At 40.7% G+C, this 25809-nt stretch overlaps 3 protein-coding genes across 3 annotated transcripts; 2 read left to right on the top strand and 1 right to left on the bottom strand.

The window, feature by feature from the left end:
* Positions 1 to 119: 119 nt before the first annotated feature.
* Positions 120 to 25809, bottom strand: LOC114351160 (ribosomal protein L18). Its single transcript, XM_028302244.1, has 16 exons — positions 25536 to 25809; positions 24564 to 24980; positions 23623 to 23729; positions 22565 to 22808; positions 22183 to 22368; positions 21145 to 21344; positions 20416 to 20555; positions 18125 to 18325; positions 14189 to 14300; positions 10586 to 10727; positions 2605 to 2679; positions 2409 to 2518; positions 1519 to 1545; positions 1303 to 1389; positions 930 to 1191; positions 120 to 345 (listed from the first exon to the last, which is right to left on the bottom strand). Exons 1-16 carry the CDS (start codon positions 25654 to 25656, stop codon positions 146 to 148), a joined length of 2631 nt encoding a protein of 876 aa, XP_028158045.1. The 5' UTR covers positions 25657 to 25809; the 3' UTR covers positions 120 to 145.
* On the top strand, positions 1878 to 5613 carry LOC114351126 (kelch-like protein 10). Its single transcript, XM_028302193.1, has 7 exons — positions 1878 to 2822; positions 2891 to 3072; positions 3248 to 3459; positions 3766 to 3914; positions 4134 to 4320; positions 4572 to 4694; positions 4854 to 5613. Exons 1-7 carry the CDS (start codon positions 1980 to 1982, stop codon positions 5042 to 5044), a joined length of 1887 nt encoding a protein of 628 aa, XP_028157994.1. The 5' UTR covers positions 1878 to 1979; the 3' UTR covers positions 5045 to 5613.
* On the top strand, positions 6066 to 12992 carry LOC114351125 (15-hydroxyprostaglandin dehydrogenase [NAD(+)]). Its single transcript, XM_028302192.1, has 7 exons — positions 6066 to 6414; positions 7074 to 7197; positions 9260 to 9366; positions 9952 to 10125; positions 10588 to 10742; positions 11613 to 12115; positions 12274 to 12992. The coding sequence occupies exons 1-6, from the start codon at positions 6322 to 6324 to the stop codon at positions 11716 to 11718; spliced, it is 759 nt and encodes a 252-aa protein (XP_028157993.1). The 5' UTR covers positions 6066 to 6321; the 3' UTR covers positions 11719 to 12115; positions 12274 to 12992.

Raw genomic sequence — 25809 nt, 5'->3', positions numbered from 1 at the left:
ATCTTGGACAAATTAATTTCCTAATGTATCAGATTAGACGAGGAATGCTACTATTCTGACTCATATTAGTTTACCTAACAGTACTCTTCCGCTCATTTCGTCAAAAATAAAACCAAAAGTAATTTTGTAGTCCTTATATTAAAGATTACACGTTGGAGCGGCGGCTGGGTCTTGCGCGCTCGTGTCCCTTGGAGCGCACGTAGGGCTTCGTGTGAGAACGCGGCGCCCCAGGCGCGGGCCCGAAGTGGCGCACGGCCTCGCGAGCGTTGCGTTGACCCTGCACTAGGACTGTCTTGCGGCCGGTGGGGGCACGGAGAGCCAGCTGGTCGAAGGTTAAGATTTCTCCTGCAAAGACGAGTCAAAGTTAAAACTATGAGGTCCACCAATTTGACATTTTGGAGAAATAAAAAGCTTCTAGTGTACTTTTCAGTTTCTTTGATTGATGAATTCAGTATTGCTGAGGGAAATTGATGTAGTTTTCATAAAAATAGGAAAAATTTTGCACTGCAGTGTGCCGCTACCTAATAATATTCCTACAACCCTGGACTAATATTAATAATGTTTAGGATGGAACTTTTAGATAGGTAGCATTACTAAAATGATTAACAAATGAACTGTCTCAGATAGTCTAAAATTAGGACTGACTTGTACCATAGGAACTTGTTATAAACATACATACATAATGATATGCATATAAAATACCTAGAATCTTAAGAGATACAAACAAACATGTTCATGTAATATGTAGGGATCAAACTAGCACATCTTTTTTAACAGTTTGGTAAATAAACCAAGTCTCAACCAATCAATCATGAGATTGTTCAACAAGAACTTCTACATGAATACTGTTATTCCAGAACTCATAGCACTAGGATTTTGTAGTTTGATAACTATCAAAAAAGTAAACAACAATTGTTATTGTTACTAACCTCCAGCAGCCAAGATACGGGCGCGCGCCTTCTCTGTGACATGGAGGGCGGCCACGGTCATCTTGGGAACGGTGTATAACCTCACATCATTGGTCACTGTGCCGACGACGACGGCGATCAGACCCTCGCGCGTTGGCTTCTTCATGTGACGGGCCAGGCGCGACAGCGAGATCGGTGGCCGGTTGATGCGGCTCATAAACAGACGGCGCAGGACGATCTGGTTGAACTTAGAGTTCGTACGCCTGGCCAAGTATCTGTACAACTATCAACAACAAATTCGAGGTTAGAATGCTTGACACACATGACAAATACATCACAAAAACACGTAACTATGAACATTAGTATGTTTTATATGACGTGCAGGGCTACTTACTTTTACGAGCAACCTCAGGTACACATCCTGAGATTTTACTTCGGTGCGCCGAACTTTCCTGTCGTGTTTATGGTTGATGTCGATACCCTGAAATCAACAAAGCAACACATTCTGAATCCACCATTCTCACTGCAAAACACTTTGGACTTTCACAACACATCATTTTCACTCAGATTTTCGTGGATTTTTTCCAATTTTTGGATTTACGAAACTCACCATCTTGACAACCGGATGAAAAAGAGACTATAGACAATAACAATATTTGACAGCTGAACGAAATGTTGCTAGTTCATAAATGACCATAAACAAAATGAACTAGCTCGTACGAAAAAATTATGAATCGATTTAAGAATCGATTACATACTATTTCGAATGTTATTTATAAACCAATCCATGAATTTCAAAAATGAATATTGAATATTTACCATATTGAATGAGCAACTTTTTTTATCGTGAAATATTTTTAATTGGCATTTGATAGGTAAACTAAGGGATTATTTATTAGAGAATAAATTTTATAATATTACATTTGATTGAATGTTACCGGCAACTTATATTCCAAAAGTTGATGACTTTTGAATAGTTTACTTCAAAATATCAAAACAAATGAAACCGTCTGTCGTAAAATCTGTCATCGCGACAGATAACAAGTTTCGACCGCCGTTTTTTCGAAAGGCATGGAATTTAATACGAAACATCGAAAATTAACCAAAACTAAAAATTCTGTTCGTACTCCTTCAACCGCGAAACCACGTTTAACCAAAAAGAAGACTGTAACTCGTAAAAGAAAATGCGTGTGTCTCCCTGAAAATTACTCGGTAGTAGAGTTCCCAGCTATTTGGAATGAGCTGCGACAAAACGGCCAACTGTGCGATGGAACGATTGTTTGTAGGGACATGAAAACTATACGCGTACACCGGGCGATACTATCTGCCGTAAGTCCGTATTTCAAAGCGATATTTATAAATTCTTTAAAAAAAGGAGAGAAAGAGGAAACTGAGATATTCGTTGATGTCCCTAGTTATTACATGAGTCTTATCCTTGATTATGCATATACGGGCACGTGTATCGTAACCGCAGAGAATGTAGAATATCTTTTGCCTTACGCGGATCAATTTGATGTTGTCGGAGTCATACAGCTGTGTTGCCAATTTCTGCTGCAAGAGCTGAGACCGCATAACTGTCTTGGAATATTTAAATTTGCAAGGTATTACTTCTGCGGGGAATTAGAAAAGAAAGGTAAATTATATATAAGACAGAATTTTAGCAGAATACTTAAGGAATGTAATGAGTTTAAATCACTTGCGTACGATGAGCTCGAAGACATCCTGAGGGATGACGAACTCAATGTTCGGAACGAGGAAATAGTATTCCAAGCTGTTAAAACGTGGGTAGAATATGATATAGAAAACAGAAGAAAATATATTCCATCGCTATTGTGCTGCGTGCGGTTCGGTCACATTAGTTATAAATATTTCAAATCAAAAATACTCCAGTGGCAGCCAGTCGTTGATGATGCAGTAAGTAACGGTTCCATTTTAAAAACATTTCAAAATGACGTCATTCTAGAATGCAAATCATTTTACAGAAGAATCAAGAGGCGTTGTATCCAGCTGTGGTATTTCATACGCTGTTAGATTCTCGCCCCGGTACGGAAGCTGACCTAAACGACCCTCTGGCGAGACCACGAATACCCTACGAGATACTTTTTGCTGTTGGAGGATGGAGTGCAGGAAGCCCCACGAGTTTTGTTGAAACATACGATACGAGGTAATGTAGTTCTAAGAAAGTTAAACATCGAGTAGGGCCTTAAGGATCCGTAACTTTCGCTTTATCACCTTAAAGAAGACCAAGAAATGCTCCCATAGTTTTTAGTCTATTTAAGTAGCTACTTACCTACTTTTGCTACGTAACTTAAATACTTATATTTGGCATACAACTTTAGGGCCGACCGTTGGTTCCTCTCCATCCACATGGACCTGACGCCTCGGGCGTACCACGGGCTGTGTACCCTCAACAACCTGATCTACATGATCGGAGGCTTCGACGGCAGCGACCACTTCAACACCGTCCGATGCTATGACCCGGTGGCCAACACATGGCACGAGAGGGCTTGTATGTACCAGGCGAGGTGTTACGTCAGCGTGGTCGTTCATGGTGAGAATTTAAGAAATACTCTCCTCGTAAATGAAGCACAAACTTCCAGTGAAATATGTACGTTGTTTAACTATCTTAGGAATTTTTAGGAACTCTTTCTACGTTCTTCTGATTAATTTCGTTGCCGACCCAATGACTTAGCTTTCCCCCGGGACTTGACCTTCACTGGTTTGGTTTTTATTCGTGATCAAGCTGTAGATCCTGGCTACACAGGAGTTGCAGCGGTGGGAACAAGAGGTGGGGTTTGTCCCGTATCTTAGGAATTTCGGTAGGTAATGAAAACTTGGGTTTTTATTCAAATACCAGATGGTCTGATTTACGCACTGGGCGGCTACAACGGACGCACTCGCATGTCCTCCGTGGAACGCTACTACCCCGACAAGAACCAATGGGAGATGACCACGCCGATGAACAAGCAACGGTCGGACGCTAGCGCTGCTTCCTTGAGTGGCAAGGTATGGCTAATGGACTGAACCATATCATCTGATGAAGCGATCATCACTGCCCATTAATTATTAGCAAGAGATGCCGATGCGTCTTCTATTATTTCAAGAATATCATTACGTTTTTGCTTAGTATAGTCTCCAGACGGGTCATTTCTCAAACGAATTACTTACTTATACGAGGTAGAAAGGATCGTTGTTTTTAGTAATTTGACTTTATACTACCTTCAGATTTACATAGTGGGTGGTTTCAACGGCCAAGAGGTTCTAAGCTCGGCTGAAGTGTTCGACGCAGACACGAAGCAGTGGAGCTTTATCAGGTCCATGCTGAGTCCTCGCTCTGGAGTCAGCCTCATCGCCTACAGAGACTGCCTGTACGCCCTCGGAGGATTTAATGGATACAGTCGCCTGAATACTGGTAGGTGTAGATATCCTTATTCCTTACTACCAACTGTAGTTAGGTTAGACTTCAGGAGTTGCAGTGGTGGTAACGAGAGATGGCAATAGTCCCGTACTGTAGTTATTTCATAGATATCAGATTACAATGCTTATGGATGATGGTCTGGCACGAATTTTAAAAGTACCACTTGTAGCTTACTACTATAGCTTTGGCCATGTTTATTTGGCTTAGCTCTCTGACGTCAAGTGAATTTGCTTGCTTTCGCACAGGAGAAAGATTCAATCCTCACCGTGGTGGCGACTGGCAAGAGGTGACGGAAATGTTCAGCGCCCGAAGTAACTTCGCTACTGTTCTGCTGGACGACATGATCTTCGTTATCGGGGGCTTTAATGGTAAATTGAACTTTGCTACAACCTTATTTGTAAGCATTGACTCGTTCAAAAACTGTCATTTATACCTATTCCGGAAATTATTACCTTTCCGATGTTATGCGTCTCCTACTTTAGGATAGTTACTTCGATAGTAATATTATGGCCTTAATATTCTTACAGGGTCGACCACAATACCTCACGTTGAGTGCTACGACGGAGACACCCTGGAATGGTATGACGCTGCTCCAATGAACCTGAATCGGTCTGCCCTAAGCGCCTGCGTTCTTTCGGGACTTCCCAACGCGCGCTCTTTCTCCTACCTCGCCAAAGCTGTTCCTGCCGCTGGAGCAGACCAAGCTCACCATTCATAATCCAAAACATTCTAAACTTAACCACACCACCCCTTTCCTTCGCTGTTATTAAACATCTTTGTTTTAACCGTACGTCTCTGAAGAAATTTTAGATACAGTTGATCGTGAGTACGCTGGCCATTTTGTCGCGGACGTTTTGTTCGAATTCTCGACTGTGATATAATAATCAATTAATGTACATAGCGTTTGTGTATTCTATTTTTTAATATCTATCATAAAATCATGGTAATTTAATTGTATAGATCAATGCCAATAAACTTTGTACTTTATTTTTATATTAAACAATGCGTTGTAAAGGGCGAAGCTCTATTCTGGATTATTTTAGATAAACTTTTAAAGCGAGGGGTTTATAAATTCTCAAGTTTTTTTTATGTATAGTGTAGTTTGTGATAAATTTATTTTGGTACTTTTGTGTATAGTTCGCGTCCGGCAAATCAGGATGGTCGCGTTTTGGATGTGTGTACGATGCGCGGGCGCGTGCGGCCGCGGCGTTGTTGTATCTGTGATATTTTCAAGGATAAAATTGCAAAAAAATGTAAAATTGATTTTTATGAAGAAAAATTTACTGTACCCGATTGAAAGATTGATAAATTTACAAATAAAGAAAAACATTACATGAATTTGATTTTTTATTTCTTAATTCCGCTTTCCCCAATAAACAAATGTGGGTAGGACATGGACCAAATAAGCTATTAGGCGGTCTTATCGCTTTAATGCGCTCTCTTTCAGGTGAACCTACCCAGATGAAATAAGTAAGTAGGTATTTACCTAAAAGGGAATTTAAGGCGGTGAAAGTTTCCCCAAAATCACAAAAATGATAAATCAGCCTTTTAAAAAATTGTTTCATCAAAATCTGTTATGCATTAATTTGTTTAAATTATTCACTACCGAGTAAATAAACATAAGAGGAATTTAAAATCCAAGTTACGGGCCTTATTGATAAAGGATCGTGCATTCCTTTAGCGTCAAGTTATTTTAATAACTTGTGTGCTATTCGTCCAAGCTTGTGTGACTCATTAGGAAACGATATGCAACGAAAGATACGTGCGCGTAGTGGCCGGTTATTTATACTCGTAGGACAAAGCCGAAACTACCACCGAATACTCTGAAATTCTGAATCAGCGTACTAGCGAGAGTGGATGTCGTGCGATCGTGCGTACACTAGGGGGAGAAAATAGGGAGGCGGGCGCGCCCCACCCCGGTATTCCCGGCGCGATCGAACCGCAGCGTAGTGGACTTACAGACGCATTCGGGCGAGGTGTTCCGTGAAAAAAGTGATGGAGTTAAAAGGAAAGGTTGCCTTGATCACCGGCGCTGCCGCCGGCATTGGCCTCGCGTACACAGAAGAACTCCTCAAACAAGGAGCCAAGGTAAGTAAATAAAAACACTTTTCCTCCGCGCATGGCCAGGAAATTCGTAAGTTCAAGGCGAAATTGCCGATGAATGAAGTGGCTGGAAGTAAGCCAAGCCTCCAGGATGAAAATCCGCGAAGACAGGTTCATTATCCGCTAATAACCATTCGTTATTGATTTTTGCCGGCGCCCGTCCTGCGTGATTGTTTTCGGTATAACTTTCCTTGTTGTATTATGTCCAGTTGTAGGTAGGTAATATACCTATCCCGAGGGGGTTGCTGCTATTGCTTATACGCAATAGTGATAAATTCAGTTATCGATAGGATTTAATTATTTCAGTTAATATTAAAAACAACATAGGAGTACAGTTTGGGGAAGGATGGAGGATTTTTTAAATCAAAGAACAACAGGACAAATTTTTCTTCACCCTTCCTTCTGATAAGCCACATGGTGTGAATGAAGATTTACATGTAGGATGTGATGTGATGATTTATTGCACAAAAAACTATCGTTCTCCAAATCCCGACAGGTGCAAATTAGTGTGAGCTCTTATGTTTGGTCATAATCCTATAATTTCACTGTAACTATTTCTATGATTTTCGAGATATTTATTTACGTGATTTAGGAAGTTAGCATGACTCAAGTTCTAACAAGGCACTCACCCCACCACTTGTCAGGTTTCAGTATGCGACATCGATTCGGAGATCGGGGAACAGGTGGCCGACGAGTTGGGAGCCAAGTATGGCCGGAAGAACGTGCTGTTCTGCCAGTGTGACGTCACCGACTACCCACAGTACGAAGGTACGAAGCGTCAACCAAAATCCAAATGCTTATCTTCACCCCACCCATCCGACTTACATTGCAGGCTTTGTGTCGAAAAATAACAGAACGATTTTTACAGCCTTTTTTTTTGGTCCAACATAAACAAAATACTAGTCTTGCTAGTATTGCTTACATAGGCCGATTCTTATACAAAATAGATATCCCAACTAATATTATAAATGAGTATTTCTCAAAAAAAATGTACGTAACGAAACGGTAGTAACGAAATAGTAAGGCCATAAGGCTTGTTATACATTGGCGAAATATTGTGAATGCTCTAAATTTATTCAATTCGAAATATTTGTAAGTATGCACCCAAATACGGGGTAATATTAAGGGGTTAGAAATAAAATAAGGGAGTAATCATTCATACTATTTTAATAAAATTATTTTTGTTCCATCATGTTTATTCATTTTGAGTCGTTCTCTGTAAGCTTTTTGCCTTTCGGCATTGGTTTTTGGCGGCATTCCTAAAAAAACAAAAGAAGTAATCACATAAAAACGTAATCTAAATGATTTGATAATTTTTTGCTGGTGGCACTTCTGTAAAGCAGATAGTATCCAATCCTTTTGTTATTAACGCTCTATATTTTTTGAAATAAATTAAGTAGTGAATATTACTATGCTTAGTCAGGTAATAACAGTATACACTCAGCATTATGTTGTACTTTTTCGTAACGTAACGAAATTCGTAAAAAACGTAACGAAATATTAGACAAAATGAGATCAGAAACAAGTATTTTTTTGATAAAATTTGTTACAGCAAATATAAAAGCTTACTAAATGTTCGTACCACACGTATTACAAAAAATGGTTAAATGAAGACTTACCGTTCTATATAAAATCGCTGATTTTACTGCCTGTTACGAAAAAGTAATCCCACAAAACACACACGTTTTCACTAATTTTCGCGATAGATGTAATGGCGGAGACGTCAGGCCAACAGCCATTCAGAGTGCAGCTATTGTTGTCCGTGTAAAATAAATACGGAATTGTTCAGAAACCATGGTAAAGTAGAAATAAATCGTAACTAAAGAGTAAATAACGAAATAGTAAATGAGAGCGACTCATTTTGTTTTTTTGCTTTAAATTGCCAATTCATTATGACACCCCATAGAAAATCAATTTGATACAGAAACTGCGATTACTGTAGAACGATAATACAAAGAAATTTACAATAATTTAGTTACGTATCGCATTTTATGAAACAAAAACACATGAAAAATCTAGGGTGGCAAACAGGTTTTTGTATGAGAGGTAAAAAAGGACTATTTTTAAAATATCTAAATATTTGGTAATAAGTAGGATTATAGCTATAATTCTTCGTTATCTTAAAGATTAATATTCATCCTTCAAAATTGTGTATGTGTTTTTTTTGTGTGATGATTTATAAATATAAAACTTTTGAACTGTTTCAAAGCACACTTTTTTTTTTCAAAATGTACATTTTTTTTGAGAAATACTCAAATGCGAAAGTAACTCTGTCTGTCTGTCTGTCTGTTACGCTTTCCCGCTTAAACCTCGCAACCGATTTTGATGAAATTTGGCATAGAGATAGTTTGAGTCCCGGGAAAGAACATAGGATAGTTTTTATCCCGGTTTTTGAAACAGGGACGCGCGCGATAAAGTTTTTCTGTGACAGACAAAATTCCACGCGGGCGAAGCCGCGGGCGGAAAGCTAGTAAAATAATAAATTGGAGAAATCACGCAACTTTTCTAACAATTAAAATGAGAAAATGTAACTTACACCGTTTTGTTGATTACAACAACATGAGCAATTAATTTAAATAACAATAATCAAGACAATTAGTAAGATTTTACATTAATGATTTACAACAACAATTAATCAAACATTTTACGTAATGAAAAAAATATTTTATCGATGTTCACTGTCCTGGAAGGCTATACTGACAACGCCTAACTGGTGGCGGAGTTTTTTTGGGTAGGTTTATTGTTGACACGACAAGAAGAAGACTGTCCCGGCTTAATCTAACTAAGCAAAGGGGTAGGTATAAGTGAATAATCTTTGGAATGATTTCAGAGGCTTTCGAGATGACGATGAAGGTGTTCAACCGACTGGACATCGTGATCAACAACGCCGGCGTCATGAACGACAGGTTCTGGGAGCTGGAGGTGGACGTCAATCTAGTAAGTTACCACTTATCACCACGTACCACTTTGGCACGTAAAAAAGAATTTGAAGGGTGCCAAACCATAATACCGCGCCGTTATAATTAAGTGCCAGAAAATGAAATTTCCAGGTGACACGAAAAATGTGCCTCCTAATTTTCTGGATCATAAAACGTTATGTTATGATCCCTCATTTATGTGATCATTTCAGCCATTTCTACTGTGGATTTCCTATAAAGACCGGTCCTGCGCTGCTCGCAGAATTTACTCATTTACCTACTAATAAAGTTCCGCCATCTAATTGATAGTTCCAGTTAAAACTTAGCAGTCGCTTAACTTAGCGCCACTAACAAAGCTCTTTCTCTCATTATACTTGACTTACTTACCCGTAACAAAAAAGTTGATTCGTTTCATCTTTTTACGTCAAAGAAAGGAATCAAAGGAAGTTGACGGACGAAGACGGACGGGACATACTTAGAAAAGCACTTTACGGTTCGGTGGGAACCGTAAAGTGCTTTTCTAAGGATGTCCCGTCCGCAAATAGGCAGAATAATGAATGACAACTAAAAATAGGCGTCACTAAAAATATCCATTGATCGACAGAACGGGGTGATACGCGGGACTCTGCTGGCCTACCGATTCATGGGCAAGGACCGCGGGGGACAGGGCGGCACTATCGTGAACACTGCGTCCACAGCCTTTGCGAGACCTCAAGTGTCCACCCCCATCTACACTGCTACCAACTACGCTGTGGTGGGGCTGACCAGGTCTTACGGGGTAAGTCTTAAACTTAGTAGTTCTAGATTAATATACGAATGGGGAATGGGGAGACAGAGAAATATGCGGAAGAACCGCTGAGGATACGGTGTTTGCGAGGGTTCCAGCTAAGTCAGTTACTATGTCCTTGAGGATGCAAAATTATGGTCACCCATATCTGTGGTCACCCCCATCTACATTATTATGCTGGCGCTTGTTCCCAACCAGTCACACTGAAACGTGTAACACGTTACTTGTTGGTAAAAAAATCCCATCAAATCACAACACCGTTATTCGTTAGGACATTGTTTACCTATCTTCCCTACCAGTCACACTGTAACCTATATTTTCTGTCCGTCTAATTTAAGTCGTGAGATAAAAAGTACCTAATTCAATTTAGAATTAAGAATTATCGATGTCAACATTGACTGTTAATTTGTATGGGATTATGGAAGAAATTAAAAACTGTTCCGTATCTCACAGGACCAGTACCACGTGAACTTGACAGGCGTGAGAAGTATGGTGCTGTGCCCGGGGCTCACCGACACGGGCCTGGTCAAGGAGATCCGCAAGCAGCTCATGTCTTCCGAGTACGAGGCCGCCTGGCAGAGGGACAACGCTAACTGCAAGACGCAGAGGTAGTTTAACTTTAACTGTTAAAATGTTTTTGCAGGGCTATAGGGTATCCCATAATTAACTTAAAAAAAAAAAACCGACTTCAAATGCGTGAACACAAAAAAAAACTAAAAATTGAAAATATTGCGTATAAAATAGTTCATCCCCAATTTTCCACCCTTGGGGGTGAAATATTTTCTTCAAATTCGCATGAAACCACCCTTTTGATAATACCTATTCAACAAAAAAATAATCGTTCAAATTGATTTATAATCGGCGGAGATATTGCGTATAAAAAAGTTCATCCCAAATTTTCCACCCTTGGGGGTTGTTTTTTCTATTATTAAATTTAAATGGGACCACCCTTGAGGTATTACCTATACGCAGAATAAAGATTTGTTCAAATCGGTTCATAATTGGCGGAGTTATCGCGTAACAAACATAGAAAAAAAACATACGGGTCGAATTGAGAACCTCCTCCTTTTTTTGAAGTCGGTTGAAAATTAGCACGTAACACCGATACTATACTAGTAAAGGTTGATGGGTCCAAGACACATCGAATAAGCCTAAATAAATACCGTATATGTATAGTCTATAGAAGTTTCATAAGTTTTGTAGCTACATTTGAGACACCGTTAGGTTATACAGGGTGTCACTTATGCCGCCAGATTGCTTTAAGGGGGAATGGTTTAAATTATTCGAAACTTTGTATACCGTTATGATCAATTCGTCAAGATGAAATGGCCAACCTTGCACTTACCAGGTAGCTGGTCAACTCAAGAACGCTTCTTTTCCATTTGCACGCTATAAGGTGTACCTACTGACTGTGGAAGAAAAAATCATTTCAATTACTTGCATACTATCAAATCACTGAAAATTTCTATCTTTTTCAGCGCGGAACACGTTGGCAGGTCGCTAATCGAGATACTCACCAAAGGACAGAGTGGCTCAGTCTGGGTTGTCGAGAACGGCCTGCCAGCCCGGGAGTGGCGTGGCTAAGCAGTTTACCAGCGACAAACTGATACAAAAAACTTACGGGCAAACGAAACGTTTGTGAAACTCCCGTGCCGTTAGAGAATGGGGCTTAGGACGCTCGTCCTTGCATAGAATGGTACGTAATACTAGATTCAATCTCTTAGATATTTACAGTCATAGAATTTGAACAATACGCGTAGGTAGACAATTTTCAATAAACGTCTCTAAATCTTTCGAGCTCTATTAAAGTTCGTTAATGATAAATATTAAATTACCATTCATTTGCCTAATTCCCATTTTCTAACAGCACGCTATTTTAACAGGATGGTTCAAAAGTGAATTTTTCTATGAAAATATTTTCTTGCTGTACTTTTGGACCAACCTGTATTTTAAATGACAATTTTATCAAAAGCTCAACTGAAATGGGGCNCTGCAATGTTTTAATTTTGTTAAATTGGTAATGACGTCAATTTTGGGAGAAGGGGGGGGGGGGGTCCATTAAGAAATGACGATAGGATGATTGTAGGGGGGGGGGTCTAAAATCTGAAAAAATCGATGACGTAATTTATGGACGGCCCCAATACAAATTCGTGCCAACTAGGGCCCAACCACTTTCCTCAGTACAACAACTTCAGCTATCTTTTTATCAACGTTTCAAAATTAACATTAATTTTTCAAGGCGAGGAAAGGGCACAGAAAAAAGCAATATTTTTAACAGCACTTTTTTAAACTTATGAACTCTTTCAAGCTGACTTCAAATTATGAAGTGGTTGTGTAAATATTCTGTTTCAGTAGGAATAGTCGTCTCGTGTAAGAAGCAGCATTTATATTTTTTAAAGAATGTTTTATAAAATATGTAACAACATTAATGTATAATTATACGCGGTAATATTTAGATGTAAGTCCTTGTATTGTGTACCTTCCTACTTATTGTAATAAAATCGTATACAGACAAGTATGTATTTTAAGCACATACTTGTATTTTAAATGCTTTTGAATTATTAGTTACGGATGTCAAACATTTTGTTTAAGATTGTAGTACTAAGTGTGCAATGTATAAATATCGAGGGCGCAAGTTAGTACACTTTGCTTATGGGGGTGAATAATTAATAACAGCAACAAGTATGGAAAATTCGATGTGTGTCCGATTGCGCCTAAATTGTTTTATTTTAATGTTTTGTATGTATTATGTATACATTTTTTATGAAGTTTGTTGACTATTTACCGACATTACGAAGCTTATTTATTGCCAAGTACGTTGTGTACAAGCTTAAAATTTATTTGCAATAAAAACAATACACAAAATAGGAATTTCATTCTAAAAGAAACCACCATTTGGAAGATTTGTAGTAAATGTATATTTCCATATTAATACAATCACCAGGTACAGTTTTTGAGTTACAGATTTACAAATATATTGTATTTTGTCAAAAGTTAATTTCAATTTTCACACGAAAAGGACTTTTGCCAAACAATCTATTTTAATAGTAGAATATATTTTACGACAAATGATTCCAATTTATAGAACGAATTAAACTAAGTCCCCTTCAGAACAATTCGAACGCATACTAAAATTTGTGTGATAAAACAGTGGATCACTTTCTTAGTTGAATAACCCTGGCGGCGCCGGAGCCGCTCGGACGCGGGCCCGGCGCCCCTCAGTCGCACGCAGTCCTACTATCACATTTTATTTTCTAAACTAACAATAAAACGACAGTCAATAAAAACAAAGTCATCCACATTTTATTAAACACAGGGCCGATTGCAGCATAATATTCGATTTCAAAGTCCCCCGGCCAATCGTTTGGCCTTAAATTTACTCTGACCCAGCAGATTACTGAAATTACTGCACATACCCTCACATAACTATACAAGTGTGTTGTTACAACACATCAGTAGGACTGCTGAGAAACACCCGGCCATTGCTAATTAAAAAATGGAAGCGCAATGGCCCTAAGAAATAATAAAACATGTACATTTATCTATCTCTCGTTACAACTTTAAATAGGCACGACCGCGCATAATACGTGAGAAGCTTTAGGAAAATATAATCCATTGGGCATGACATAAATAAACGTTTAAATAAACTATGCAGGAATCCACTTCTACATAGCCTCGGGAAAATTTACACGTGAGGCGTCGGCAATCGCCTCTTGACACATTGACATCTCATAATACATAATTTAGCCTAATATCGCTGTTTCCGGTCGACTTGTGACATAATACAAGTTAATTTAGTTCATGCCAATGTACAGTACAACTTGCCCAAACATTACCGTTGCTCACTGCTCTCCTATAATTATTTTACACTATCCGTGAGCGCTTTACCACGAAGACGTTTTGTTCTTTCGCTTCTTACGGGAATTTCCATCTTACTCCTTCCATTTATTGGATACAACACTATCACACCAAAACATTGTCCGTCTGCTTATATCCACACCACTTTGTAAGTTCCCGCAAGGACAAAATTACCTTTAACTGATTAACATTATAAACAATCAATCACCAAGTTACACTTTTCCGTTACGTTTGCTCTCCTGATTAGTCCTCGCGATAATAAATTAAGATTCATTGTATACTCGGCGTCGCATTTCTCTTTTACTTTGCTGTGGACAAATGAAAAAAATACTGTTAATATTTTTAAAGAAATTTTGTAAAATACCTAAGTAATTTTGAGAAAGAAATCATCATCATCATCAACAGCCCTTTACAGTCCACTGCTGGACTATGAGCCTCCTCCACTATAGTGGAGGGTTTTGCCATAATCTCCACGCTAGGCAGGCGGGTTGGAGATTGCAGTTTAAAAGATTGATGTTTTTCAGAGAGCGCTGCTGCCCATTCTCTGTTTAATGTGTAGTCCCTAAGTCGCCTCTTACGACACCCGCGGGAAGAGTAGGGGTTGGTGACAAATGTATTCTGCTCTGCCGTCACCACACGGCTTAAGGAAGAAATAAATCTCCAATTTTCTCACAGTGGGACAAAATATAGGTTTACTTTACAATGGAAGAATCTTCCTGGTACAGCAGTAGTAATCAACAAAATAACATCTCGCAAGCTGCTTTCGGCTTTTTGATTAAATGTAGCAGCTTAATTTTTTTTTAATTATCAATACAAATTATTTTAAAACATTTTGCGAAATTTTACTATCTAAAGATTGCCAAAATACGCCGACTACGTTACGTCGGGAAATGCTTTGGCCGATGGAGACGGCCAGAGGGTTGTGGGAATCACCCGCAGACGAGCGGAGCCTGTGCACTAAACCCTGACGGTGTCCTCCGCAGTCAATAAAACGGAGCCGCGAGTTGTCTTAAAATTGGACATTCGTTCGCAACTCGACCCACCCTTTTTTTTTTCGAACAAAAAATGCATGAATTTGCATACCTCCCCTGCGGGGACAAGGTAGGTTAAATGGCTCATCAGAAGAATGAGGCATACCCCACTAAAATAACCAGGTTCGACCCACCTTTTTTTTGTCAAGAAAATACATTAATTTGTATACCCGCCAGCCGCGGGGGCAGTTAGTGGATTATGTGGGGTTCTCCCTGGCCAGGGCAGGGCCTACCCACTAAAAACCTGACGTTGCCCTCGGTAGCCATATGAGTCGGAAACGCGGGACATCACTATTGGCGTTTTGCCTCAAGCATTCCCATGTCCTAACATGATCCGTCATAGTGTAGACATAAAATATAACAGAAGGTAAACTCATGTATGTACCTCGCTTTGCATACCTCGCCCGCTCGCACGCTCGGCCGTCCCGCTAGGGTTGTCTTGTCATGTGTTGCGTTTATTTCGTTATGATAGAAAAACGTTACTCTTAATACTATAGAAGAAAGACAATAACAGATATCCACGTATACTTATGTAGTTATGTTTAGTACGATATTATAGTAATAGTTTGCAAACAAATACACGAGAAGGAAGTAGTATGTAGTTGAGTGGTTGACACTATTATCCAATAATTCCTAAAACTGTTCTAAAACAATTCGATATTCCTAAGAATTGAGTTGGCTTTCAATTGGCAACTTTAAACGAAGTATTGAATTACAAATACCTACCTTACCTCCCGGATTCAACTGTTAGTTTCAAAAACGAAAATGTAGTTTTTAATGTTCAGTGTAAGCAACCGTCTACTTAACAAATGTTATAATACCCCTTTTTTGTTGTTCACTAATTTTGGCACAAACAAAATAATTTTACGAACGCGTGAGTAGCGTCACTCAAGCGAACGCAGTCGCGCCTCGCATTCGTCCAAGACAGTCTTGAAAACGGGTACGTGAGCGGTGTTTATGTGTGCGTGGCTCGAGCGCGCTTAGTATGGATTTTTTTTCTTTTTTCAGACAAATGACGTCCACTGCTGGACAAAGGCCTCCCCCAAGGTTTTCCACAATGAACGGTCCTGCGCTGCCCGCATCCAGGCTCTTCCCGCGACCTTTACCAGATCGTCGGTCCACCTAGTAGGAGACCTGCCCACGCTACGTCTTCCAGCCCGTGGTCGCCACTCGAGAACTTTCCTGCCATAACGGCCATCGTCTCTACGAACTATGTGCCCCGCCAACTGCCACTTGATTTTAGCAATTCTGCGAGCTATGTCGGTTACTTTGGTTCTCCTGCGGATCTCCTCATTTCTGTTTCGATCACGCAGGGAAACTCCGAGCATAGCCCCGCTCCATCGCCCTTTGGGTGACCTTGAGCCTTCTTATGAGGCCCATAGTAAGCGACCACGTCTCAGATCCGTATACCATCACTGGCAACACACATTAGTCAAATACTTTCGACTTGAGACACTGCGGTATTTCAGACGTGAGTATATGGCAAAGCTATGAAAGTATATGAAAAGCAAACGAACGCTGCCCATCCGAGTTGGATTCGACGATTGACCTCTTTCTCGAAGTATGGAGTTTACCTTCTGTTATATTTTGTGGTGTAGAGGTGTCTCACCTGTGGCTGTGGCCGGCATAGGCGCCGGCAGCGCGGGCGGCGGCGCGCTGGAGGTCGGCGCGGGCGCGTTGGGTGCGCGCGCGCCGCGGTTCGCGCCGCCGCCCCGCCCGCGCCCGCCGCGCATCACCCGCCATCTGAGCGACAACGATGTTTATTTAGCATGTTACATAAATTCTTTATGGATTAGCAAGGTGGTAATGGCACTATGGTAGGGTACATAGTACCACAGAATAATAATAAGTACTACGTACAGAAGTTTTACTTCGCGAAGGTATTTAAAAAAATGTATGCTCAATGTCATTAACAATATGGTGTAATTTAGCCTGTCTCAAGAGTCAAGCACCATTTTGTTGACAAACGTCGGTGATCGGCACTGCGCCGAAGCTATAGGGCTGACTTCGGTAAAATGATGTGACGTTAGGTGCCAAACTGCGGAAAATGGCGGAGGAAATACATGATTTAGCATGAATTATCATGAATAATATTAACTACTTCTTTACCTCTCAGTGTCTTGAGGCAACTTAAAAAAGTACATTCTGTGTTTTTATTATTATTTAGGCAGTTAAATACTGCACAGTATTTAGTACACCATTTTCTTTATTTTCTACCATCATACACAAGAATACGCGTGCGTGAGTCAATGTTCGCTCGTATTGAGGCCTTGTCGAATAGTATCCTGTAGGTGGGCCATCGTGCGTGTTTTGTTTTCGATGTAAACTCGCGGAGATGAACAGGCCTGATAGTACGCAGAACTGACGGCCTATGGGGCAGCAAGGTTCTGGAGAGGAGGCCACGTACTGGAAAACGCAGCGTAGGACGACCCCCACAAGGTGGACCTCATAAAGGTACCAGGAAGGCGCTGGATGCAGGCTGCCACCAACCGACCATTATGGAAATTGGAGGAGACCTATGTTCTACTATCGATGATATAAGTTTTTATTTAGGCATAGATATGAGAATAACATAGGTTTGGGAAGAAAGAAAGGGAGAACGCTTTCACGGAAGTCCATGGATACGCTTTTTTCAGACGCCGTCCACATTCCACACGTCGTGTTTTACTTGAGTAGCTTGCGCTAATGTCTGATTACGTAAATTAAGTTTTACAAGCTTTAAGCCCCACCCATTGCCAAAATTTGGCAATTCTGAGCTATGTCGATCACTTTGTTTCTCATAAATGGAGAAACTCCGTGCATAGGTTGCTCCTTCACCTTTTGGATAACCTTGTGCCTTCTTATCGATAGTAATGGAGCACATCTCAGTCTACTACCGCTATAGTATCGCAAATAATAAAAGGACAGATTTTATTACTAAAAGACGGAACGCATTTGAGTACCGCGGCGTGGTACTGCACTACACGTCACTTACTACGCAGCGATACCGCCCTAATCCTCAAATTGATCTGTGTTGCACAGACCAGGCAATTTGAGGCTTTGTGGCGCGTCGCAGAGCCAATCAATTGTGACCCAAACTTAAGGTTTAAAATGCTACTCACGGCTGATGCTGGTTGTAGTGCTGATTGTGCATATTGTGCATGCTATGCATATTGTGCATGTTATGCGGGTTGTGCGGGTTGTGGTGCCGCCATCCGGCGCGGCCGCGCCAGGCGCCGCGGCGGGCGCTTGCCACGCCGAACGTTTCCGAGTTGAGCTTGCGCTCCGTTCGCCAGTCCGTCCGCTGGCTGCGGCCCTTTGATCTGCGGACAAGTTGAGTAGCTTTTAGCGAGAATATTGCTTGGGAATTTTGAACGCTGTAATGGAAAATACTATAATATAAAACGATTTATTATTAAATTACCTAGTAACCTATCTTGACAGAAAAACTTAATACTTGAATCCTACTATCCTACTAATATTATAAATGCGAAAGTTTGTGTGGATGTCTGGATGTTTGTTACTCTTCACGCAAAAACTACTGAACAGATTTTGTTGAAACTTTACAGTATTATTGTTTATAACCCAGATTAACATATAGGCTATAATTTATGACGATATGTGACAAATAAATTTCAATAAATAAATAAGATGTGTCTAAAAAGCGCCATCTATAGTCATTGGTTAAAATCTACAGCGCTGGGCAAACTACATGTTTTTGACATTCGTAAATACATATTCATGCGGGGAAAGTCGTGAAACGCCATCTATCAACATGATAATATTATCTAACAACAGATTTTACGAACTAAGGGGGTAAAACGAGTCCCACGCGTACGACAGGCGGCCGCTAGTATTCAATAAGTTACGGAGGGGTTCACAGATCCACTATAGCAGGGATGGCGAACCAATGGCACGCGTGCCAATGATGGCACTCGCCACAAAATTTAGGGTACGCCACCAATCACAAAGTTTACTATAAAATAAAATAGTAAATAATGTGTTTACATTAAGGGCTATCGTATTTGCCCTCATCAATTAGTGCCACTATAGAGTAAGGTCCTGTCACTAAACTTGTACGATACTACACCTCATTGATAGCATTAGGTGTAATTTTGATGGCACGTCCACGACTACATTCAAAAAATATTTAGAAAGGTGGCACGTTGATACATAAAGGTTCACTATCCCTGCACTATAGGTTCAACAAACTCAGCGCAACGTGAATATAATTTAAGTGTTACAGCAGTTTATGCAACTTCTCGCGGGATCGAGTCATAAATAATGGATTTTAAATAACTTTACATAACGCGGCGAGGACACCAACTTCAGTAGATCACAAATCAAATCAAATCAAATCAAATATATTTATTTTGCGAACATGAACACAAATTCGTACCCTGAATGTTATTGACCTCATAAATATAAATAAGATAAAAACTTGAGATACCGTTTTATTACGTCTGTTTATATTATCTGAATCAAAACAAAACGCCATATTTATAGATTGGGTATAAATAAAAAATTCCAATACAGTTGAATAAGTTATTCTTCGTGGACTATCTCGCTAAAGCGCGTAGAGCGTCACGCAGTGATTGGCAGAAGCCAATGTTGAGTAGATAAAGAAATACGTGCATTTCTCTATATTATGAAATGGTACGAGTAACAAGTAGACACATTAAAAAAAATAACTTATTATAGCCTGACCAGGAACATAAAAACCCTGGCATAGAGGCGCCTCAATTGCATTTGATAGTGCAACACTGAGTACAGTCGTACCTGTGTTAAATTATTAGGCTAACTTTATGTATCAGGATTCAGGATTACGGGCTAATTTGATATTTTCATAAATTAACGAAAAAATATTATTATAGGTAACCAGATTTAAATAAATTAAATGAAACCATCAATCGAGCTAGTAGATTTATTTTATTATTGATCAATAATCAAATTCAGAACTTGAATATTCAACTGCAATGTCTGCTCATGAACGCATCAAACTCGGTACTTCTTTCCCAATCCCATAAAATTCAACACTTAGAAAGTGTCAAAATTTTTAAAATAGGTAGTTGATACAAACCACAGCTAATTTTCATAGTGGACTGTACTATACGATAAACATGTCAGTCAATTTGACAACCTTCTACACGTATTTTTCACTTTTTCAAACTAATGAAAATTTAAAGAGATAAAGCGCCCCAAAGTTCATAAGAAGAGGCCCGTGACGTCAACGCTTGCTTAAAAATGCCGCACGTTGTGACGTCGTGCGCAACTTCAACGCACCATAACTATGTAATTATTTGTTAGATTGACAAATAAAAATATACGTGTCCAATATTTTTTGATATTAAACATTACGGACTAAAAAAATTTTTTTAGGCAACTAGCCTATTGTTAATGCTATGTTACTGACCTCTCAACAGCTTCGCAAGAGATGTTGTCGAAGAAGCTCTTGTTCTTATCATAGCCCATGAAGCCGCTATCATTCTCGTCTACCTCCGCTTCACCCGCGCCCGTCTCGTTGCCGGAATCGTCCTTTTTGTCCACCTCTCCCTGTAGAAACAAGATAAATGCATCAGTAACTTGTGCTATCGCAGTAAATGATAAACGGAACATTTAAGTAACAGACATTGTTTGCGTTTATCGTTTCTGCCACCGAAAGACTAGACTGAAGACACTAGACACAGTAGCCGCCTGGCGTCCAACGTGTTAAAATGTTATTGCTTGATGAAGGACTACATTAGAGTAAAGACGCGCGTATTATGACATATTATGTAGACATCGTAACGTAACGCGAATGTATCGTGTGGCTGGTCAATAATAACAAGTAAATTGTGTCTGCTCTTGCGTTTACAATGCGAGCATTTGAACACAAACTAAAGAATAATAATAATTTTGAGTTGACGTGTTTCACTTGCATTTAAAGCATAAGAGAGCCACCAGGCAGCCCTAGTAATTAATTCGGAAATCACTACGCTCAATATTTTAATTATTTTTCTCTGAAGCTATTGCGATATCAGCTGCCTGTCAAAATTAGAAAGTTCACATATTAGGCCTAACTGAGACCATCAGCTGTACCTGTCAAAATAGCAGGTATTTCACATGTTAGAGGACTAGTCTAAAACGCATAAGCTGTACTTACAACAGGCGTAACCTCAGGCTTGACCTCCGCATCGCTGATCTTGGTCTTGGCGAGCTGATTGCGCAGCTCCTGGAACTCAGTATTGGCCTGCTCGAAGTCGTAGTCGTTGTCGAACTTGAGCGTATTCTTGTTGCGGGGAACGAAGCCGCGACCGCGCCCGCGCGGCCTGCCTCGCCAGCCGCCGCGGTTGTAGCCTTGCCCTGGGAAAATGGACGCTGTGATTATGGGAAATAAGAGCTGGAATTGATTGGGGAATTATTACTATGCTGTATAACAAATTAAGAAGAAGTGAAGTCAATATCATTTGAGAAGGACCCTGCCACTGATAGAGGAGACGTGAAATGAATGTATTTTGAGTATTTGGCATAGTACTGCTAAGGACCATCTCACTAGAAGAAGAGAAGCTTGAGCAATAGACATCTTCCCTAAAAGACCTATCACTTAATAGGAGAAGTTTGGGAAATGAATATTATCTGTCACAAGTTTCGGGAAATAAGTCATTTGAGAAATAAGCAACTATATCTTTAAACAAATAGGACATCTGAGGCTGCTGCTGGTGCTGCGGCTGGAATAGCGCGTGCGGTGGGGTTCACGCGTACGAAGTTGCTTGCGGTCGCTAATATTATGCTAAGACTCACCACCCTGATGATGATAGTTCGACGTCTCGACCTGGTGATGGTGATGATGCTGCGAGCTCTGCGGCTGCTGCTGCTGCTAGTGCTGCGGCTGCTGATGCTGCTGCTGCTGGTGCTGCTGCTACTGCCGCTGGAGTAGCGCTTGCGGTTGTTCACGCGTACAAAGTCGCGGGCGGCCGCTAGTACCATGCTAAAGGACTCACCACCCTGATGATGATAGTTCGACGTCTCGCCCTGATGCTGCTGATGGTGGTGGTGCTGCTGCGAGCTCTGCGGCTGCTGATGCTGCTGCTGCTGGTGCTGCTGATGCTGCTGCTGCTGCTGGTGCTGCTGATGCTGCTGCTGCTGCTGGGATAGCGCGTGCGAAGTCGCGGGCGGTCGCTAGTATTATACTAAGACTCACCACCCTGATGGTGATAATTCGACGTCTCGCCCTGATGCTGCTGGTGGTGGTGGTGCTGCTGCGAGCTTTGAGGCTGCTGATGCTGCTGCTGCTGGTGCTGCTGATGCTGCTGCTGTTGCTGCGGTTGCTGCTGCGCGCCGCCGCTGGGATAGCGCGTGGGGTGGTTCACGCGAACGAAGTCGAAGTATTATGCTAAGACTCACCACCCTGATGATGATAATTCGACGTCTCGCCCTGATGCTGCTAGTGGTGGTGATGCTGCTGCGAGCTCTGCGGCTGCTGATGCTGCTGCTGCTGGTGCTGCGTCTGATGCTGCTGCGGCTGGGATAGCGCGTGCTGTGGGGTTCACGCGTACGAAGTCGAAGTATTATGCTAGACTCACCACCCTGATGGTGATAATTCGACGTCTCGCCCTGATGCTGCTGGTGGTGGTGGTGCTGCTGCGAGCTCTGCTGCTGCTGATGCTGCTGCTGCTGCTGCGGCTGCTGCTGCGCGCCGCCGCTGGGATAACGCGTGCGGTTCCGCGAGTTGGTCCGATTGCGGCTCTGCTGCGGCTTCTGGCCAGAGTTGCTGCCGCGTCGGCTGTCGCGCTGCTGCCCGGAGCCACTGGCGACGGAGCCCACCTGCTGGGACAGAATGAAATTTTAACCTTACGATAGTGGTTTTCACAATGCTTCTGATATTTATTGAGTAAGTGTATAAAGCCTGGTCCGTGAGCACGTATAATCCCGTCCAATGACCCCAAGCTACCCATCCCTATCGCTCGCGCGTAATTATATTGCTGTCGCGACTGTGTGTGTGTGCGAGCGCGACAGCAACATAATTACGCGCGAGCGATAGGGATGAGTAGCTTGGGGTCATTGGACGGGATTCTACGTGCTCACGGACCAGGCTTTAGATGCGTTGCCGCGTTGTAGGCTTAAGCTTCAACCACACCAACGCGTGCAGATCGCCATCGCCGACGCGATCATGCGGTCGCGCGACCTGTGACAGTCCGTGCGACCTGTCATTATCCTATGATCGCGCCAGCGATGGCGATCTGCACGCGTTGGTGTGGTTGAAGCATTAGTTACGTGCACGAATAAATGGCGCTCGGAAAATTATTCTCTCCTAGCCCTGAAGTGAATAGCTCTATGATAAAATAAAACATAATTAAATATTTGTAGCCACATAAATGCAGGTTAATTTATCTTCCTTTTCAATAATTGTAGATATTAATTTAAATTATTTAGCTTTCCTGTAATTTTAATAATTTGTAAATGATTCAGCAGCAAAATAATGTTTTTGTTAGCATCACATTTGACACCTAATCAATAATAAGTAATTTTATTATTATAATATGAATAAAATTAATAAATTAAAACCTAAAATGGAATAAAAGATGAGTAGAACAAAAACGAATTTACGAAATTGGCTATTATAATCTCAATTAGAACTTACCTGAGTGCCTTGATCAGCCGTAGGGCTCTTCCTGTGTCCAACAGCAGGAGTACCAGACCTCGATGCACTCTGTTGAGAGCCTCCTCCAATAAGATCCAGCATTGAGCCTAAAACACAATTATACTTTAGTTCACATGAATAATTTAAATAAATGCCATAATTTTGCAAGCATAATTGGTGAATGACAATGCAAAATTAAAGCTGGGAGAAGTGAAATGCTAGTGTGCATAATGAGAAAAAATATCTAATAAAAATTCGGTACTTTGTGTACGACAATTTAGATTTGTGCATAAGAATACAGTGTTTTTCAGTTTCTCGTGAAATAAGCAACAGACCAAGGAATGCTTATGCAATTTGCGATTTTCAACTTTATATTGTTAGTTTTATTAGTACAGGTGGGTATATTAAACTTGTTGTTAATACTGCACTATTGGAAATTAAACTTGTTGTTAATACTGCACTATTGGAATTCATTTGATTGGAAAAATTGTTGTGTAACATTATTACAGGTTAGAAAGGAAATGTATTACCCTCAAATAATAATACATAATACTTTTATATGATGTTATAAATACTACAATACAGAAAAATAAATGGTGGGTAAAAAGTTAAACACTACTAAAGCATACACATAGGATGGATGGAGGTAAATGAAGAAAGCACACTTAAAACCTTCTAGAACTTACTGCATAATTTCTTCAACACAGACACTGTAGCAATAGATTTAATGGGACTACCCTCATCAAAATACTACAGTAAACATTATAAATGTTCACTATATTCTAGACCAAAATTGCAAAATCAATTCACAAAACAATTATAAAAGGTAACTTGTTTGACAAATATATTGATAAGTTCTAGAAAATCTAAGTAACTGCAATTAAAAATCGCAAGGCGGCATTTATGAAAGCATTGAAGCGAGTATAACCAATGAGGGAAACCTTGGTCTTTCACTTGGTTTAAGTGGTGTACCACTCCAGATCCGATCGGAGCGGTCGTGGGTTGAGGCTGTATCGCCAGCTCCACTGAGGTTTGCGGAGACAACTCACTGGTCTTGTTGAGTTGGGCATGCACACTTCCGGGGAAACCAGCCATTGGGTGGTACTGCGGGTATTGTGTCTGTCCAACAACCGGATGGTTGAACTGTCCAGCGTACTGCCCCGGGGGAGGTGCGCCTCCACCGAGCGATGGGGGCACTGACATCTGCATAATGGCAGGATCGTTGGGCAGAGAGGGGACATTGTTGAGCACCCGGATGTCTTTGATGTCAGAGCCACGGAACAAGATGTAATCGTACACTTGGCTTTGAGGTGCTACCGGGTACTGTGTCTCGCGGTCCTCAGTACCGAATGATCGCACTGTGAAAGAAATAAAAAAGCATTAACATATTTTCATACTATTGAAGCATACCTTCTAAGAAATTAATGAGTAAATTAAAAGTTAAAGTGTCAGGTAGGCATTGCAAGTGTAAACTATGATAATTTAGTCATGAAATAATGAATTTCTGCAGACAACTGTTGCATTGCCATTCTGAAATAGGAGCGTAGCAATTGTTTACAGGAATGTAGCAGATATCAACGTCATCAATGTGAAACTCCGGTCACTTTCTTAAGCTTAACAATTTATTGAGGGTAGAATGCAAACAACGTGCCACGTACGAAAAAACGAACGTAGAAGTTTCGAGAACGGCAAATGTAAAACAATTAGACTAAATAATCCTACAAACAATAAACAAAGATTAGATTTGTATTCTAGGAGGGAAGACTTACCTGTCAAAGTGGCGGTCAAATACAATGGAAAAGATATGTTTCTTTACAGACGCAAGAAATACAGGTATTGAACGTAAATTAAGTACCAGTAAAGGTGCTATGGGCATGTAAATTACTGCTATAAGAATCCATTTGTCAACTTACCGCTAGCCAAAGCGATGGTACATTCCTGAGGATCAACGGTAAAAAGTCTCCCTTCGTACCGAATATCTGCTTTCGATATTAGGCTTATCTTGGAGCCTAATTCAGGCATTCCAGAACTCATAGTGTCACTTTAAAAATAATCCACCGATGACAAAGATTTCTCCCGATATCGTCGACCGTGAAATATCAGCCACCGAACAAAATGACTGACGGGAAGTTGGCAACAAGCGCGGCGTTTACAAACAGCTGGCCAAAATGAGATGGCAGCAGCGGA

Source organism: Ostrinia furnacalis, unplaced genomic scaffold, assembly GCF_004193835.3.
Source record: "Ostrinia furnacalis isolate ACB-3 unplaced genomic scaffold, ASM419383v2 OfSCF1098, whole genome shotgun sequence".
Taxonomy (NCBI): domain Eukaryota; kingdom Metazoa; phylum Arthropoda; class Insecta; order Lepidoptera; family Crambidae; genus Ostrinia; species Ostrinia furnacalis.
The sequence above is the reverse complement of the archived record's forward strand: the minus strand, read 5'-3'. Positions and strand labels throughout refer to the sequence as shown.